Source organism: Astyanax mexicanus, chromosome 18 (assembly GCF_023375975.1).
Source record: "Astyanax mexicanus isolate ESR-SI-001 chromosome 18, AstMex3_surface, whole genome shotgun sequence".
Classification (NCBI taxonomy): domain Eukaryota; kingdom Metazoa; phylum Chordata; class Actinopteri; order Characiformes; family Acestrorhamphidae; genus Astyanax; species Astyanax mexicanus.
Genome location: NC_064425.1, coordinates 13,136,058 through 13,152,886, shown reverse-complemented (window position 1 = coordinate 13,152,886; position 16,829 = coordinate 13,136,058). Strand labels below are relative to the sequence as shown.

Sequence of the window (16,829 nt, the reverse complement as noted above, 5' to 3'; positions counted from 1 at the left end):
ATCACACTGATAGATATGAGCAGTTAGCATTTTTACCAAATAAAACAGAGGCTGGGTAATTAACTTAACAATTCACACTTAACTGAGCGCCTTCCTGCTTCAGAATCCTGCCTGAATAAGCAGCATTTCTAGGCTTTAATCCTTAATCATGAATAAGAAATTGGAATATGATTTTACATCATTTAAAATAATGAGAATGCCAACATCTGACTATGATCTGATTATCGAGTACATAAACTCAATTTTTCATATCTTTATATTAGGTAAATTGGTTTATATCTTTATATTAGTGGTATATTGGTTGACCCATTGTGACTTTTTTAAGTCACAATGGGTCAACCAATATAACTGCTAAAAAATCACTTGAAATATAATCTTCTTTTTGTACATTGAGAAGTTAAAATGTAAAGTTAGAGGTAAACAGACTTTAAACTATGGGTTTTTCCATACCATTACCAAAGAAAATGTAACAAGAAAAAAAATAAGACTGTTTTCTTTTTAAATGCTTTATTAGTTTCAACACAAAGTCTTTATTTTTCAATATATATATATATATATATATATATAACATTAGCATTAGTTCAATATAATCACTGAAATTTTTGACACTACAGAATTAATCTCTCTTTTTTAAATTAATCATTTATCTGGCCATAAATTATTGTGTGTGAAAGTCTCTGTATTAAGTAATTCTTTTTTTTTCTTCAGAAAAATAACCACAAAATTACCTATAAACCCAAAACAAAAGTGCAAAAGGGTCCAAACATTAGTAGCTGAAAAACGACTCCTGATCACTTTAGTGTTTTTTTTTTTTTTTTGCTGAAGTCTGAAAAAATATACCAAAAACAAGAACTACAACTCAGCTTCCAACTGTCTTTTAGCAGCACCGTTGGTTAGAATCCTAAAACTCTCCCTTATCCAGTGTTTGGAGCTCTTACATAAGCATCATTCCATGGTTCTTTCAATAAACTGGACAGTCCTGTTCATATTCCTCATTTTTTATAATAAATCTCAGTACTCTTCCCTTTAAAAGCGCTATTTCCATGTCTCTTGCGATAACTGAATTGACAGCTCTGTACAGAAATATGTTTGAAAATGCTACCAGTAATCGAGAGCAGATTGCTGCCTCTCACACAAAAGATGACAGCGAAACTGGCACATCACAACGTTAACGTGGGCGGAATCTTAAGACTGAAAGCCTGAGTCTCAGCTGCCTTGCTTTCTCAAAGTGCCCCACAGGCCATGATTTCAGCCTCCCACTTGTTTAGTTCGTTCTGCTAATCGAGAATAGCTCAGGCTCTGGCCCTCCTGACCCTCAACAGGAAATCTCTGCTGGGTCGGACTTGCTCCCTTCATCGACGGACAACATCGACAAGAACACATTGACATCACACCATTATTATCAGCATCATCCTCCTCAGGATCCAATATGCAATATCCAATCTGGTCTCAGTCTCACTCAGTCTTACACTCAGCACTTTGGGGATATTTAAAAAAAAAAAGTGTCCAACTAATTTTTCTGAGGTCTTGGAGGAGGAGCCTTTAGTTTAGCATAGAATCAATGCAACCACAATGCAACCAGAATACGGTCACTAGAAGTCACAGTTTGTTCATCAATCAGATTTAGATTCGGCTCACCATCGTGACTCCATCCATCTTACTCCCCCCTGCAACAAAACATCCAAACACCAAAAGCCCCGGAAACTCCTCTAAAGACCCCAGTAAGGTGCCAGATTCCTGCGGTCACGTTCGTAGACGTCGGGGACGACTCCGTAGGGCGTCTGCACCATCTTCACCGAGGTCTTACCGAAGAGTTTCCTCTCGTACTCGATGAGCTGCCTCCAGAAGCCGCCGTTGGGTCGGATGACCGGCCGGCGGGCTTTAACCCAGGCGTGTGCCTCGGCCAAGGACACTCGGTGGTACTTCATGAGGTAGGCGAGGCAGAGCGAGGCTGAGCGGCTGACGCCGGCCGCACAGTGCACCAGCACAGCGCCTCTCTTCCGCCCAACGCTGTGAATCTTGTCTGCAACGCTGTCGAAGTAGAGCGAGATCGGAGAATGCGGCATGTCAGCCAACGGCACCTTCACGTACTCCACATGAGGCCAGTTGAAGTTGGGCAACTCAATTGTGGCGTTGACTACACACGTGATTCCCTTGGATAAGAGCAGGCTGCGGTTGGATGCCACGTTTCCACGGCTAAGAAAGAGAGTGGGTGTGATCTGGGCAATGCCACCCAACAGGCTGCCCGTCTCGGGCAACAATCTGGGCACAGTTGCGGGTACCAGCGAGCTGCGATGGTGGTGGTGCTGGTGATGGTGGTGGTGATGGTGGAAGAATCCTTGGCTTCGGGAGCCCATTGTGGAAGATCGTAGGCACGAAAACGAGAACGTAAAACCTTGAGGCGGAGCCAGGATGGTCCCTCAGACTTCCACTGTCATCCTGAGGACAACGCAGCAGAGACCTTCGGCCAGACCTGAAACAAAGCAAGCAGAAAAAAAAAGAGTTTTTACAGGTGTTTACAGGTGAACAAGAACCCAAATGTCCTTTCCCAACACAGTGACTCAACAGGAAAAGCACTGAGGTAATTTATCACACTAGATGACTCGACTTCTCGCTGCAGCACTGAAACAACTTCAGCACGGATGGATGACGACGGGTCGGTGGGTTGAAGAGAAATCTGTTGTCAGGCTCTTGCAGAGACGCTGCTTGCTCAAGGACCACGAGAAACCTTATTAATAAAAGAATGACCAGGGTGCTAAGTGTGACACCAGCCTGACAATGACGCAGAGCATAATAATCAAGTGGATGACTGGGCCAAAGAGTGTTTATTTTTGGGTTCACTTCTAACAATGACTCCTAGATTACATTATGAGCCAGGTTCTGAGATCCGTCACAATCTAGATAAAAGCAACAAGCAATTCTCACCAGTTTATCTGGTGCTTTCAGGAACTTTCATCAATGACAAAGCAACACGCAAAACAGCATTAGTCTCTGACTATTAGCTACAAAATGTACACGATACAATACTCAGAACCGTTCTTTATCTCAATGCAACGTAAAACGAAATGGTGCTATGATGCCAGTGCACTGACAGCAGCTGGAGAACTTGCAGTGATGTATGTTGGCCTAGCAATGCTTCTCCACTTCTTGTTAGTACAAAATGCGTTAGTATGTTTTGGTATACTAGCATGCAAAACCTGCACTTATATACCTTGCAATTGGAAAGCATTGATACATATATTTTTTTATTATTGTGAAAGTTGGGCTTTATTTTGTTCGAAGAAAGAGCAGTATTTCCAGCAGTTTAAATCATCATATATACAGACACACAAATAAATATATATAATAATAATTTGGAATCAGTAACACATTTTTAATGCAAATTAATTACACCATCAAGTTTATCACCAACTTAATCTGGATTTCTAGAGCGTTTTCTGGATTGTGGTGAGAACGTGATCTGATTTCGATCCGACCCAGTTATGAAACATACTTGTGTTTAATTGAGCTAAACTGCTGATAAGGAACAGTTTAATCTGAAATATTAAAACAAATGCTTTCTCTGCTGCTCCATGCTGTTCACACACTGAGCGTGGTATGTGCAGCGTTCACTGTTTGCAGCCACAACACATTTGATACATATTGTGCAGCACTAGAGCGAACTGTAACTTGGTGTGGTTGGTATGGTGCTGTGGATAACACCACTCCCTTCCAGTGAGCTACTGTATCATATGAGAGACTGGGGTTCAATTCCCAATCTGGGTGACTGTACTGCTCTACACCAATAAGAGACCTTGGGCAAAACTCCTAACACTACATTGACCCATCTCTGCAATAGGAATAACCCTGTAATTCCCTCTGGATACAAGGGTTAATGTAAAATATAAATGTAACTTGTATTACAAAAGGCATAATTAGTCCACATTAGTTCACTTGGATGAATTGCAGTATATTTTGAATAAAGTCACTGTACTCAGGGATGGAGGGCACAGGAATTTGACAGAGAAAATATTGTGATATTTACATTTTAACCATATCGCCAAGCCCTAGCATAAAGTTTGTTTGCCAGAAACCATGCAAATAGGTGGAAAAATAACAGCTGCCTGCTAAAACGATAGCTGGAGAGTCTCCTCATCTCCTCATGTCAGAAACCTCCTACGCTCTGGACGCCACCGGCTGTGCTCAGCTCCTAGCTGATCTCGCTGCCCCCCAGGAGCCCAGCCTCTGTGGAAATGTGTGTTAGCCTGTTGGGGAGAGGCCAGCCAGGCGAAGGAACGGCTGGATACAGATAAACTGCCTTCGTTTTCGTGTCTTCTTGTATTCTCTGCTCGCCGAAAACATATCAAGCCCATTCCAGCCGCCTCAGGGCTCGGGGAGGGAGGCTCTAACCCTGATTAACATGCCACAAATATCAAAGCGGATGCATTAAATATGAATTGAATGTGATGGCTGGGCGGACGGCACCTGCGCTCCTCCTGTCGCTCTCGCTTTCTCCACAGGGCTGTAACCTGGAGCAACATGTGTCTGTCTCAGCTGTCCTCTCTCTCGCCTGCATTCACATCCATTCTTCCTCTAAATATGTTCATTCATTCAACCGTTCGCATACATATGCACACTTTTCACAATACCAGGCCATCAGTGTTGTGCTTTAGGAGTGCAGAAAGACGTGGGTATCAGTTCCATTCTGAAGAGGCCCAGCCATTGTTCACACTTATCTACTTTCAGCCTCTATGTTCAGAGGATTCCAAGTATTAGAACTAGGTCTGTCAGCGTTAACACACACGATTAATTTGGAATCAGTAAAGCGTTATAATTTTTTAAACACAAGTTTATTACGGCACCATGTTTGACCCCAACTTCTGCTATAATCTACTGCGTCCAACGCACCTATTTTTTTTGTTCTGCCTGAAAGTCTAATAAGCTCCAACATGGACAACACGATGACAGACAAAATTCAGTGGTTTTTCATTATTTTAAAATGTTCTAAGGTCCAAATAAACACTATGAAGAAAAACATATGGAACTATTTAGTAAACTAAAAAAAAAAAGTGTTACAACAAACCAAGATATGTTTTATATTTTACATTTTTCAAAGTAGCACCTCTTGCTTAGATGACAGCTTTTTGAACATCTCTTTGCACATTTTCTCAGTCAGTTTTATGAGATAAAATCACCTGGAATTCAGGCTTTCAGTTAACAGGTGTACTGAACTCGTCAAGAGTTAATTACTTTATTTTTTTTTGCCTCTTAATGTGTTTGAGAGCATCAGTTGTAAAGAGTTGTGGTGAGGTAGAGTTTGTGTACAGTGAACAGCTCTATTTGAGTAATGTTCTAATCCATATTAAAAAAGTGACTTGAAAATACAAGACGTTTAAAACTGCAGTCGCAGAGACCATTACAAGCATTATGATGAAACTGGCACTCATCAGGACCGCCCTAGGAAAGGAAGAACCAGATTTTTTTTCTCTGTTGCACAGGATAAGTTCATCAGAGTTACCAGCCTCAGAAAATACAACTGCTTCACAGAGTATCTTGGTTTGTTTAACACTTTTAAATTACTCCATTATTCCTAATGTGTTTCTTCATACTTTGGTGGACCTAAAAACACTGTCAGTGTATAATATTCTACTAAACTGAAAATGGCATCATAAACATCTTGACACGAGGAATAAAGGACCCCCCTCCCCTCCAAATAACACAGTACTGTAACTTTTCAAGAACTGATATTTACTCACACACCAAATACCTGCACTACTGCTGATACCTGCACTGTCATACCCACTTTAATTCCCCCTACAACTGTGAACTTTTAGGAACTGTATACACTTGTTCACTTTACCAGCTTTAAGCTTCTATACATTTATATATTTTGTTGCTGTCCTATGAAAAACACTTATCTCCATTTTTGTCGATTTTTAGTTTACTACATAATTTGAACAGATAAACTGTCCCTTACACTGTGCCAACATTTCTTGATGAACGGACCAATAGAAACTCTTCAAAAAGACCTGGAATAAACTAGTTTTACATTGACTTCCACTGAAAGTTTTTTCTCTCTCCTGTAAAATTGCTGTTTTTCATTGAACAGCGACGATTTGCACTAGTGTTATACGATTTCTTTTTACACTGTTACAGTCATTCTCTCTTTAATTTCCCCTATCACTATTCTCTTCATTCTCTATTTAATTCTCTCCATTCTCTCTTTATTTTCCCCTATCACTATTCTCTCCATTCTCTCTTTAATCCCCTCTACCACTATTGCACTACTGTTTTGTGTCTCTTGTCTCAGGTATGTCTATATCTGTGTTGTTTTGTACATTTTAGCGTGTCACATTTTTTAATTTATTTATAATTTTTATTTTGCTGTCCCTTAGTCAACTATCGCTTTATGTTTTTTGCTGTAACTTTGGGAAGAAGAGTAACATAATATCAATCCTCTGTTTGTCCTTTACAAATGCAGTATTGATAATAAAACTACATCTCAACATCAGCCTCACACTCCACTCAATTTACTGGAGCGTTTGGTCATCCTTGGTACTCCCCTGTGGGGAACAGCAGGATATGAACCGAAAATGGATTACAGCACCGCAGTGTCTGTGTGTATTCTACACACACACATACACACACACACACAAACATTACTCAAGAAATGTTTCAGGCACCTGTCGTCACTAACGCACATCACACATTCTTCCATGGCGTGGGACTGGAGAGGCTTATATACGTGCGAGTGGTGGAGGGGGGAGTTCTGCTGGAGTCTGATTCCACCTGTGCAAGCACTAATGGCAACTAGAGACGCCTGTGGAGCAATATGAGCCCCAAAATGGCATCGTTTCTTCCACACCTAATGTGGAGAACTGGAGGTGTAATCTAGACTATTAGCATTCTGCCTACACAGCTCCACAATCAGATTCAACAAGCGGCTGAATCCTGTTCCATTTCTTCCATTTTAGGGCATGCATGATGACGAGTCGTTTGAGTATGTGCCGATACAGAGTCACGCCCGATCCGATACTTTGGCGATGCAGTAAAAAAGAAAAAAAAAAAAAAAGTAAAAAAATCTAATTTTTTTACATTTTTATTTTTTTTTCCCATTATTGAAACGGCAAAAAACAAAAGTCTTATATTGTACTAGCCTGCACTTCATAAAGGAAAATAATTACTTAGTAAATATATTAATGGAAAATTTATATTTTTAAGCCATTAAGCCTATATTAACTAGGGGGTAGGATGACTATAAGAATCACTGGCAAGATGCAGCACAAGCAAAAAAAAAAACAAAAAAAAAAAACACTAATTTGACTCGCTATATTACCATAGTTTAATGTGTAGTTTCAATGTTTTATGTTTTATGGCCATTTTCTTCATAAAATCTTTACAAAAATTATTGCTAGTAGTTTGTCTCAGTAGCTATCTAGCTAGCTATCTTTCACATTACACCTTTAATGGTGCAAACGATGGCTGCACCACTTGCCTACTATCAGAAGACGTATGATAAAGCCCCAAAGTTAACTAGCTAAGCAGCAGCAGCTAGGTTGCTGAACTTTAGCGCTAGACTGCTAGACTGCAACTGCTAGAGCTACATATATCTGTATTGGGTTCTTTAAGGGTTATTCCAATTCTTAGGGTGGAAGATTTTACCCCTTCCTCTCCTAACTCTGTTCCAAGGGTACACTCGAAAACAAGGGGTAGGGCATTAACATTAGCCTCCATTCGATTATAAATACACTGTTTAGTTTAAAAACGAAGATTTTTGCTGTAATGTCAATCTGCTAGCTTAATTCATGATTAATGAACCAATAAAAATGCTCCAAAAAGACCCTTGCGTCTAATGAACGTTAACGTATTTTTCTATAAATTCCTATTTTGTAGATTTTGAAGGTTTTTACCTACAAAACTACAAAAATGCAGAATGCTCTACATACCCATGTGACATTTCTTGTGATGGAAATCAACATGGATTCAGTACTAACTTCTACATTTTACAAGTGATCAACAGTCATGATCAGTATCAGCGCTAGCCCTTGGCAATATATCCTCAAATCAATACTAGGAATGATTAAGTAACATTTACTCATTCCATTGTACAGTTGGGTCTGTGTTCTTTGGGTAAAGTTTTCCTATATGTTGCTTCCCTGTTAGAAGATTACATTGGTTAGAAGTTTTGATTGTTTGTTTCCATTAATTTTCTATGAATTGTCCAGCTCTACTCTGAGTCTGCACTGACAATAACAATCCTGAACAGTATCAGATATCAGTGAATCCCAATCTGCAATACGAGACACACACCTAGGAAGTGTTACCTGGTACCTTCCAGTCACCCAACACAGATATCCTGACACAGATTGATGATATCAGGTGAAATTGGCCCTAAGAAGAAGCTAATCAGTTGATGAGCTTGTAGGAATGTTAATTTTCTGTTTAGAAATTTGTTAGAGCCTCAACAACATCTGAGTTCAGAATCCAAGATGGCTGAACCACACTTCAAAACTAACGTGAAAGCAGTAGTATTATTGCTTATTATTACTTCTGTCTATCTATTAGTTTCTCATTAAATCAGTAATTACATTACAGATAGACAGAACTGTCTAACGTCTAACTGTCTATCTGTGGATGTTTCTAGAATATTTGGTTGAGCAAAATACTGTTTAATATGTTGTTTTCGACTGGTGTTGCTAACAATGATGGCTGATATCTGAATGTTGAAGTAGAACACATTAAACTTTCATTCTCTAACATTCAACATCCAAGAGAAATGGAACACATCATAATCTGTTTAATTTGGAAGTCGGAGCTGGGAATGATGTCACATCCAAGTTCAAGTGGAACACAGCAATAAGCGCAAACAGATTTCCACTCTATAGCAGAAAATCCAAGTAAGAACAAACTGACAGAAGTTCTGTTGTCAGGAGATGCATATCTGATCATTTTATCAGTTAGTACTGATAAAATAAAAATAAAAAGAGAACACATATCGGTCCTTTAACGATTGATAGTGCCTGAATGGAACAGGTTCTTGCCAGTGAATAAGCCAGTATTTCAAACACCTGATAGCACCAATCTAACACAGGTATTATCCACCCCTGATACAAAGCAATAAACTGGGTTTAAAATTGTTTAAAGAAGATAACAGGTGTAGTAAGAGATCTTAATCAGGATGAAAAGGGTGAAGTCCAGTTCGTGCACTACTTTACATTACAGCATTACAACATTATGCTACAAATAACAAACATCACACAACATAAACACACCCAGAAATCATTCCAACTATTGCTAATTGTGCCTTGTAGAAAAAAACAGCATTAATTCTGATGCTAAATTTGCTCAAAGATTGAGACAAAACTAACTTGCTGAAGCACTGCTGTCAAGAGATGCATGTTTTCTTAATATCCGAGGCACACCCTGATCATTTCATCAGTTAGTACAGATAAAAGAAAAAAGAATGCATACTGGTCCTTTAATGAATGAATGAATAAATGAATGAATGGATGGAAGGAACAGGTTGTTGGCAGTGAGTGAGCCAGTGTTTGAAACACCTGATCTAACCAACAATCAAACAACTTAAACAAAAAAAGGAAAAAAAACTGAATTAAGCAAGACAACAGGTGTAGTATAAGATCTTAATCTCAGCATTTCAGGATTAATAAGGATAAGGTGAGCTCGAGTTCGTGCACTATTTCTGACCGCTACAAGCGAACACTGCACAGGGTAAACGCACGCGTTCAGCGATCGTAACTGCCGCTATTGCGCCCCCAGAATAAAAAAAAACCCACCGCAGCCGCGATTCTGCCGCTAAATTCGCTCCAACATAACGACAAAAAACTACGCACGGCGATTCCAGATCCTTCCGAGAGTAAAACTCACCTGCTCCACTTCTCAGGAAGCCGCTAAAGATGTCAGGTTAAACGGCGCGGGCGCTGATGAGAGAGGGGGATGTGGTCGCGGTTGAGCGCAGAAGCTGAGGGTTCAAACCTCGCCGGCTCCATTCAGACGGATGAAGGCGAGCCCCGGAGCCATGGCGAGAGCGACCAGCAGCCGCGACCGAGCGGGGGGAGCTTCAACACGGCTTCAGCCCAGAGAAACAAGCGCCTCCCCTTCCAGCGTAACGAGCGCTGTGTGGAGGGAGCTACGCGCGCGCACGCACACACGCACTCACACTTATACACACACACACACACACACACTCACACTTATACACACAAGCTTACTCATTCACACACACTTGTGTCTGTGTCACGTTTTGTTGAGAACAGAAGACCTCCTGGAGCGATACAGCTGAGCTGATCAGAGAGAAGTATGTGTGTGTTGTGTGTAGTGTGTAGTGTGTTTTGTGTGTGTGTGTGTGTACTCCCACTGACCTACTTGTTGCTCCATCAAAAACTGCTAATATGTTCCTGAGCAGCGGAGACTACTCAGTTTAGCATAGTATCTAGTACTAGTACTAGCTTCTGGACCTCCATGACCATGTGTAATTAAGACCATAGCTGAGTCCCTGGTTCATATGTGGAGGAAACTGTAATCTGTATATTTAACATTTCCAAAATATACTACATCACAGCCACGGTGCTGCACAATATTAACAACTCTAAGGCAACCACCTTGCAAACCATTTCAACCATTGCAAACACCATGGTAAACATCTACCAATCACTTAATTAACTAAAAGTGAGAATCACAGGGCATCTTATGATACAAGACGAATACGTAAGATACGTTAAGACATTGTATTTCCCAATACGAACATGATACTGTGGATTGAGGAGTTTTACATGGCTGAACAAGTTCAGAAATGGAATGTTTCATCCATCTGAAACCTTCTCTCAGACCTCATCTCGCATAATTCACATTACATTGCCATGAGCACACTGGCCAGTATTCAGCCTCACTCAATAGCACCCCTAATAGCAACCACCTGGAATTCACCAGCAAGCACATAGCAAGTAGATTGCAACACCATAGCGACCAACTAGTAACAGCAGAGCAACCATGTGTAATTTCACAGCATCCACTTTTCAACAGCATATCAACCATCTAGTAACCAATTAACTACACAAATGTGGTTGATAATGATAAATTTTTATGACGAATAACCCAATACACACAACACAGGATACTGTGGATCGACTGCACATTAGGCACACTGAGCAATATTCAGCCTCACTCACAAGATAACACCTCTTACATAGCTTATACAGGTGTCTGTGCTCCCAAGCCATTCCACAAGGATACCAATGATACCAATTGCCAAAGAAAACTGATGTTTTAAGAGCAAAGGAAGGCCATATTTAGAAGAGCGTTCTTAATAAAGCCCATGGTAATTCTCTTAATAAAACCCTTATTATAGTGGGATATATCAATTCTTATTTTAGCAGTCATATGAGAAAGTGCCTGAGAAAGTTTGTAGAAGACTTACCCCACTCTGTTGTCCTCCTTACAGACCAAAGCAGCTGTAAAATCTCAGCTTGGTGAGAGTCCACTCCCATCCGAGCCAGTCCTCTGAACTGCAGCTCTGAACCTGCCTAAATTACAAATGTCACACGTCTTAATATCTCAACAGAGCCGTGTGCCAGGGCCAACACAAAACTAGCCAAATGCTAAGCCCTGCTAGATTGTGCCGTTCCAGGTAGGCTTTGCTTCCATCCCACAGGCTTTGCTGTGTCCATTCCAGCATTTAAAGCCCAGGACAGCTCCATTCATCTGAGGTATTTCACGTCAGCGTGGAACACAAAAGCCTCACTGTTCTGCCTTCCAGGTACAGGCATAGTGCTCTCAGCAGCAGAAGCAGGAAGAGGAGGGAACAAAGCCTAAAAGGTTCAGTGGAATACCTGATACTCGCAGACTTGGAGAGTACTCAGAGGCCCAGTCCCGCAGGAAGGGTTAGATGTTCACATTACAGCATGCCTTTTCTTCTGAGTGCAACTATGTTCCAGCAAAGAGCTGGATGGAGGAAGTCTAGTGAATGAGATATAATGAAATCATTCTAGCTGTAGAGCCACTTTAGTGCCGCTGTTTGGTACAGAATGGACCACCCTCCGAAAAATCCAGGCCAAGAGCAGCTTTCTATGGTCACAATCTGAGCATTGATAAAAGAATAAAGCAACAGTGTACCCCAATTGTCCCCTATCTCTGGGTTAGAGTAGTGTTTTTTAGAGTCCTTTCACACCTACATTTCATATAGGAGGAAGAATGGGCCCAAGCTTAGGTGATACATGGAAACGTTGATTGAGACTGAGCATCGACCATGCGGAATTGGGCCGATACCTGTATTATACTCTGCAACTGGTTGTTGCTATATATTTGGCTCAGCTTGATTGCCATATTATACACGGCAAGCGGTGTGTTGGCACATGCAGCTCTGCAACCAGGATGTTGCCATATATTTTGCTCAGCCTGATTGTCATATTGTACTCGGCAACCAGTGTGTTGCACAAGCGGCTCAGGCTTCTTGCTGTATTTAGGCATTTTCACACTGCATCCAATTTTTACAGATGTAACTCTTCAAAGCAGAGAAAAGCTTATACTCTGATCAGCTCAATGACTATAATTCTGCAAAGTTTAAAGAAATATATTCCAGAGCAGAGCTGAATGTCTGGGGAATGACGTATGTTCACACCCCTCTTTATGGCTGGTTTATAAATTTTGCTTTATAAAAGTGCTTCCAATACCATTAAGAACCACAAACTATCCCCTTTCGGTGATGAGCGCTCGCTCGCATGAAGGATGAAATTAAAGAGCAGAATAAAAAGAAGCAGAGAGCAGATAAATAATCGAGATTTACATGTAAATTGTAAAGGTTTTACCACAAACACACAATACAAATACACATGGATACAAGTTTTGTATTTGTCTTTTCCATTTGAAAAATACGTAGTTGGTGTGAATCTGCCTTTATGCTCAGCAACCAGGGTGTTGGCATGTGTAGTTTGGGCTGATTCACGTATTATACTTGGCAACTGGAGTGTTGCCAAGTATGAACAAGTGGCACGGGCCAATTTCCATATTATACTCTGCAAACAAGGTGTTGCAACTTGTGGCTCAGGCCAATTGTCATACTATACTTGGCATCCGGGAGGTTGCCATATGCGGCCCTGCCTGATTGTCATGTTATACTCTGCAACCAGGGTTTTCACACTTGTTTGGTCTGGACCTTCTGACTTTTTCAGTTTGTCCATACCAAAACAGCAGGTGTGAATGGTGATGCAAACCATGATCTAGACCAAAGGATCAAAATTGGGTCCTTGGTCTTTATCTGGGCAAACTAAACCATGCTTGGTTCAGGCCTTTGGTGTGAAAGGTCCACAAACCACAGTTAGTCCAAAGGACCAAAATTCGGTCAGTAACACTTTCCAATAACAGCATTTCGATTTCTGTATCTACCGTAACTGTAGATTAACCCTTATTTGTAAACAGAAATAGAATTTGCGCCTATTCGCTACGTCACTCATGCATTTGAGGGAGTCGAAAATTCGGGCACAACACCTGGAAAGGCAACTCACCGACCGGTCAACTTTCTACAAACCAATTAACGTGAAGTATAGGGAGACTCCGCCCACGTAGGTGATGATTACCGGCTGTAGTAAAGTTTGTTCACTAAACTGCAGTGCAAAACAAACAAACAAAAAAAAAAAAAAAAACGGACTCAATGTGTACAGTCAGGTGGGAATACACCATTAATCCTGATTCTTTAGTCCCACTGCACTTCACAGCTTCAGCTGATGCCCCAACACACCTGTTCCAGCTCATCAACTGTTTAATGAGCCCTTCAGAAGCTGGATCAGGTGTGTTTGAGGTATGGAACAGTTAACAATATGTTGGACAGTGAGCTGAAACAAGAAACATTAGCCCTGTTCCCAACCTGAGAGTATCCTGGAGTACTGCCCACCCCGCTTTTAGTGTTTTTCCAGCTTCCAAAACACCGGATGCAGCTCTAATTAACTAAAGCTTAAAGTCCTTTTTGAGTAGATGTGAGTGTGTTAGAGCAGGAAATAGAGCACTTTATTGTGCAGGGCTCCAGAACCAGGGTTAAAACCTGTGGGCTAGCAAAGGTGTCCTTTGAATCCAATCCTGGAGACCCATTACCCAGCACAGTTTAAGGCATTCTTTATACCAAAAAAAAAAATTATATTAATTTTATTAAACATTTGACAAATAGCCTGAGAGATGGATTAAGTATATAAGTATACATAAGGCACAAACTGATGAAACTTAAAAGGGAAGTGGGTCCCCAGGGCTTTATAGATAATAGCATTTATAGGGTTGGTTTTCTGGATGGGAATTAAACCTAGTCCTAGACTAAATGTTTCTTAAACCTTCATTCACACTGCTGTATAATCTTGGACTAGGTTTAATCCCTGTCCAAAAACCTAACCCATAGTCTTTTATGATAAACCAGAAAAGAAGGTATCACCATCACACTGATTTATGCACAACATAGTATTGTTTACATTAGGGCTGCAAGATATTGGAAAAATGTTACATTTTTCAACGATATATATCACAATATTAAACAATGCAGGGCTTGTGACGTCACCAGCTCCGCCCCCACCCACGGGCTGTTTCGCAGCCGGAACAATTAAGAGCTGAGTTGACGCCAAGCACTGAAAACCCGAGAAAAAAAAAACAGCAAAACAACAGTAATTATCCCTTTAATCAGGCATTTAAATGGCTTTTTCAAAGGTAAATAAGAGCGTTTTTTGGGATTAAAAGCGTGAATTCAGCTGTACAAGCACGTGGCTAACCATGTGGATGGAGGCCATGCGGTTACCTCGCACTTCTCAGGCAGCATCAGCAGGCTGTCACTCACACAGACACAGAGACTGCGCTGTGTATGTACTTTTTGTGTCAACACTGCAACATCACATGTTTGATTTCATTTTGATTTCGTGATGACGATGCTTAAATGACATCAGGCAATAATCAGTCAGACAATAATCTCACATGACAAAATTCCAATGACCTATTCCAGCTTTTTTTTGTAAACATGGGTGAAATTTACCAGCAAATACGATTTTTATTGTTTCAAATTTTTTTATGGTTTCTCCTATATGGTTAAGACAATAAGAAAAAGTATACATGTACTGAGAAATCCAATTACTGAGCTAAAATCCAGCTCTCTTTATCAGATTTCTAAGCCTTAATCTGTAAGAAATACTGAGCCCTAATCCCAAAAGATTAGTAGCTCTAGAAGAACACTCCAGGGGGAGCATACAAAAGAAGGACTTTTAATGTATATACATTTTTTATGATTTGATCTGAAGTAAAAGTCTTAAAATCAAATTCAAAGTCCCCCAGTGGCAACTTGAACAACCGGATCAACCTGGTGGAGGTGGGGATGGATGATGAAGGGGAACCATTAATAGTTCGCTCCTGAAATATTAAACCAGCCCAAGGTTTGGGGACACATTTGTTTTGTATTCTGGTGGTTGAGGAGAACAGTACCTAAAGCTGCTGGCCTATAATCTGCATAATTTAATGCACAGCACTGCTGCCACATAATTGGCTAATTAGATAATTGCATCGTTCTGGTGAAAGAATGACACATCAAACCCTATTCAGTTCTGCAGTGTGTTTTGTATGTAGTAAGTAAACAAGGTGATGCTGGAAAAAGAGAGTATGCTGTGTGCGACTCCTGGCAGAACGAGAGCGAGTGAAAGCGAGAGAGGATCAGCGAGTGCGAACAACAGCGAGCTGTGAGCTGCAGACTGAAGCGATGGAACTTCAGTGAGCTTCAAATGCCAGATGAGTCACAGGCAACAAGCCAGTGCTGTTTAATACGCTTCCACAGTCTGGAACGCAAGCAGAGGATTTACAGTGACGCCGCCAGTGCAGCCACCAATAGCCTTATCTGAATCAGACCAGTCCATTCAGTCAGTGAGAAAGAGACTTAACATAGGAAATTTCAAACTTACAACCAACAGGTGCCTCTCTGATAAAGTGAGAAAACACATGGTTATCCATAACCATGCACTTCAGGACAGGATATTTTGCATTTGCATGTATACAGTACCAGTCAAAATTTTGGTCACACCTTAATTTCAGTATTCTTTCATCCATGAATTATGAACAGCCTTTGGTTAAGAGTTAATTACTTGAATTTCTTGCCTCTTAATGTGTTTGAGAGCATCAGGTGTGAAGAGGTAGAGTTGGTATTCAGTGAATAGCCCTAGTTGAGTAATGTTCTAATCCATATTATGAAAATAACTATTTAATTAAATAAAGGAAAGAAATTAATTTAAGAAAAAATGAAGATCAGTCAATCTGAAAAGAAGAATTTCAAGAACTTTAAAAGTTAAGTAATATTAAAGACCATCAAAAATGGTTTAATGATGAATCTGGCACTCATTAGCACCGCTCCAGAAAAGGAAGAGCAGAAGTTTCCTCTGTTGCACAGGATAAGTTCATCAGAGTTACCAGCTTTAGAAACCACAAGTTAACAGCTCCCTAGATAAGAGCACCTAAATGAGTATTTTGGTTTGTTTAACACTTTTAAGTTACTACATGATTCCTCATGTGTCCCTTCATAATCTGGATCACTTCACTATTCATTTACTATGTGTCCAAACTTTTGACTGGTACTGTGTGTTCATATTGTGCCTCGATGCGTTAAAAATAGTTATTGATTAGTGACCTACTCATGTTATCTCTGAGTTTTACCATTATCTGATTACTCAAATTCATGTAAACCTTTTGATCAGACAAACTTCTATTTTCTGCAGTAATCGGGTTACAAAAAGCATTTTTTTATATAATAAAGCAAGAAAAAAATTGTTTTCATACGTAGCAGAACCAGAGTGAGGACAAAGCCCTCGCTGATGTCAAAACACCAGCAC

The 16,829-nt window shown here is 40.4% G+C and overlaps 1 protein-coding gene across 2 annotated transcripts; it reads right to left on the bottom strand.

The window, feature by feature from the left end:
- Positions 1-490: 490 nt before the first annotated feature.
- dusp14 (dual specificity phosphatase 14) lies at positions 491-11,663 on the bottom strand. 2 transcript variants are annotated; one of them, XM_015605646.3, is made up of 2 exons: positions 11,414-11,663; positions 491-2,473 (listed from the first exon to the last, which is right to left on the bottom strand). In XM_015605646.3, the coding sequence occupies exon 2, from the start codon at positions 2,355-2,357 to the stop codon at positions 1,710-1,712; it is 648 nt and encodes a 215-aa protein (XP_015461132.2). In that variant the 5' UTR covers positions 2,358-2,473; positions 11,414-11,663; the 3' UTR covers positions 491-1,709. The 2 variants fall into 2 exon arrangements, with proteins under 2 accessions (XP_015461132.2, XP_007248679.2); XM_007248617.4 differs by lacking the exon at positions 11,414-11,663 and adding an exon at positions 9,865-10,137.
- Positions 11,664-16,829: the final 5,166 nt, after the last annotated feature.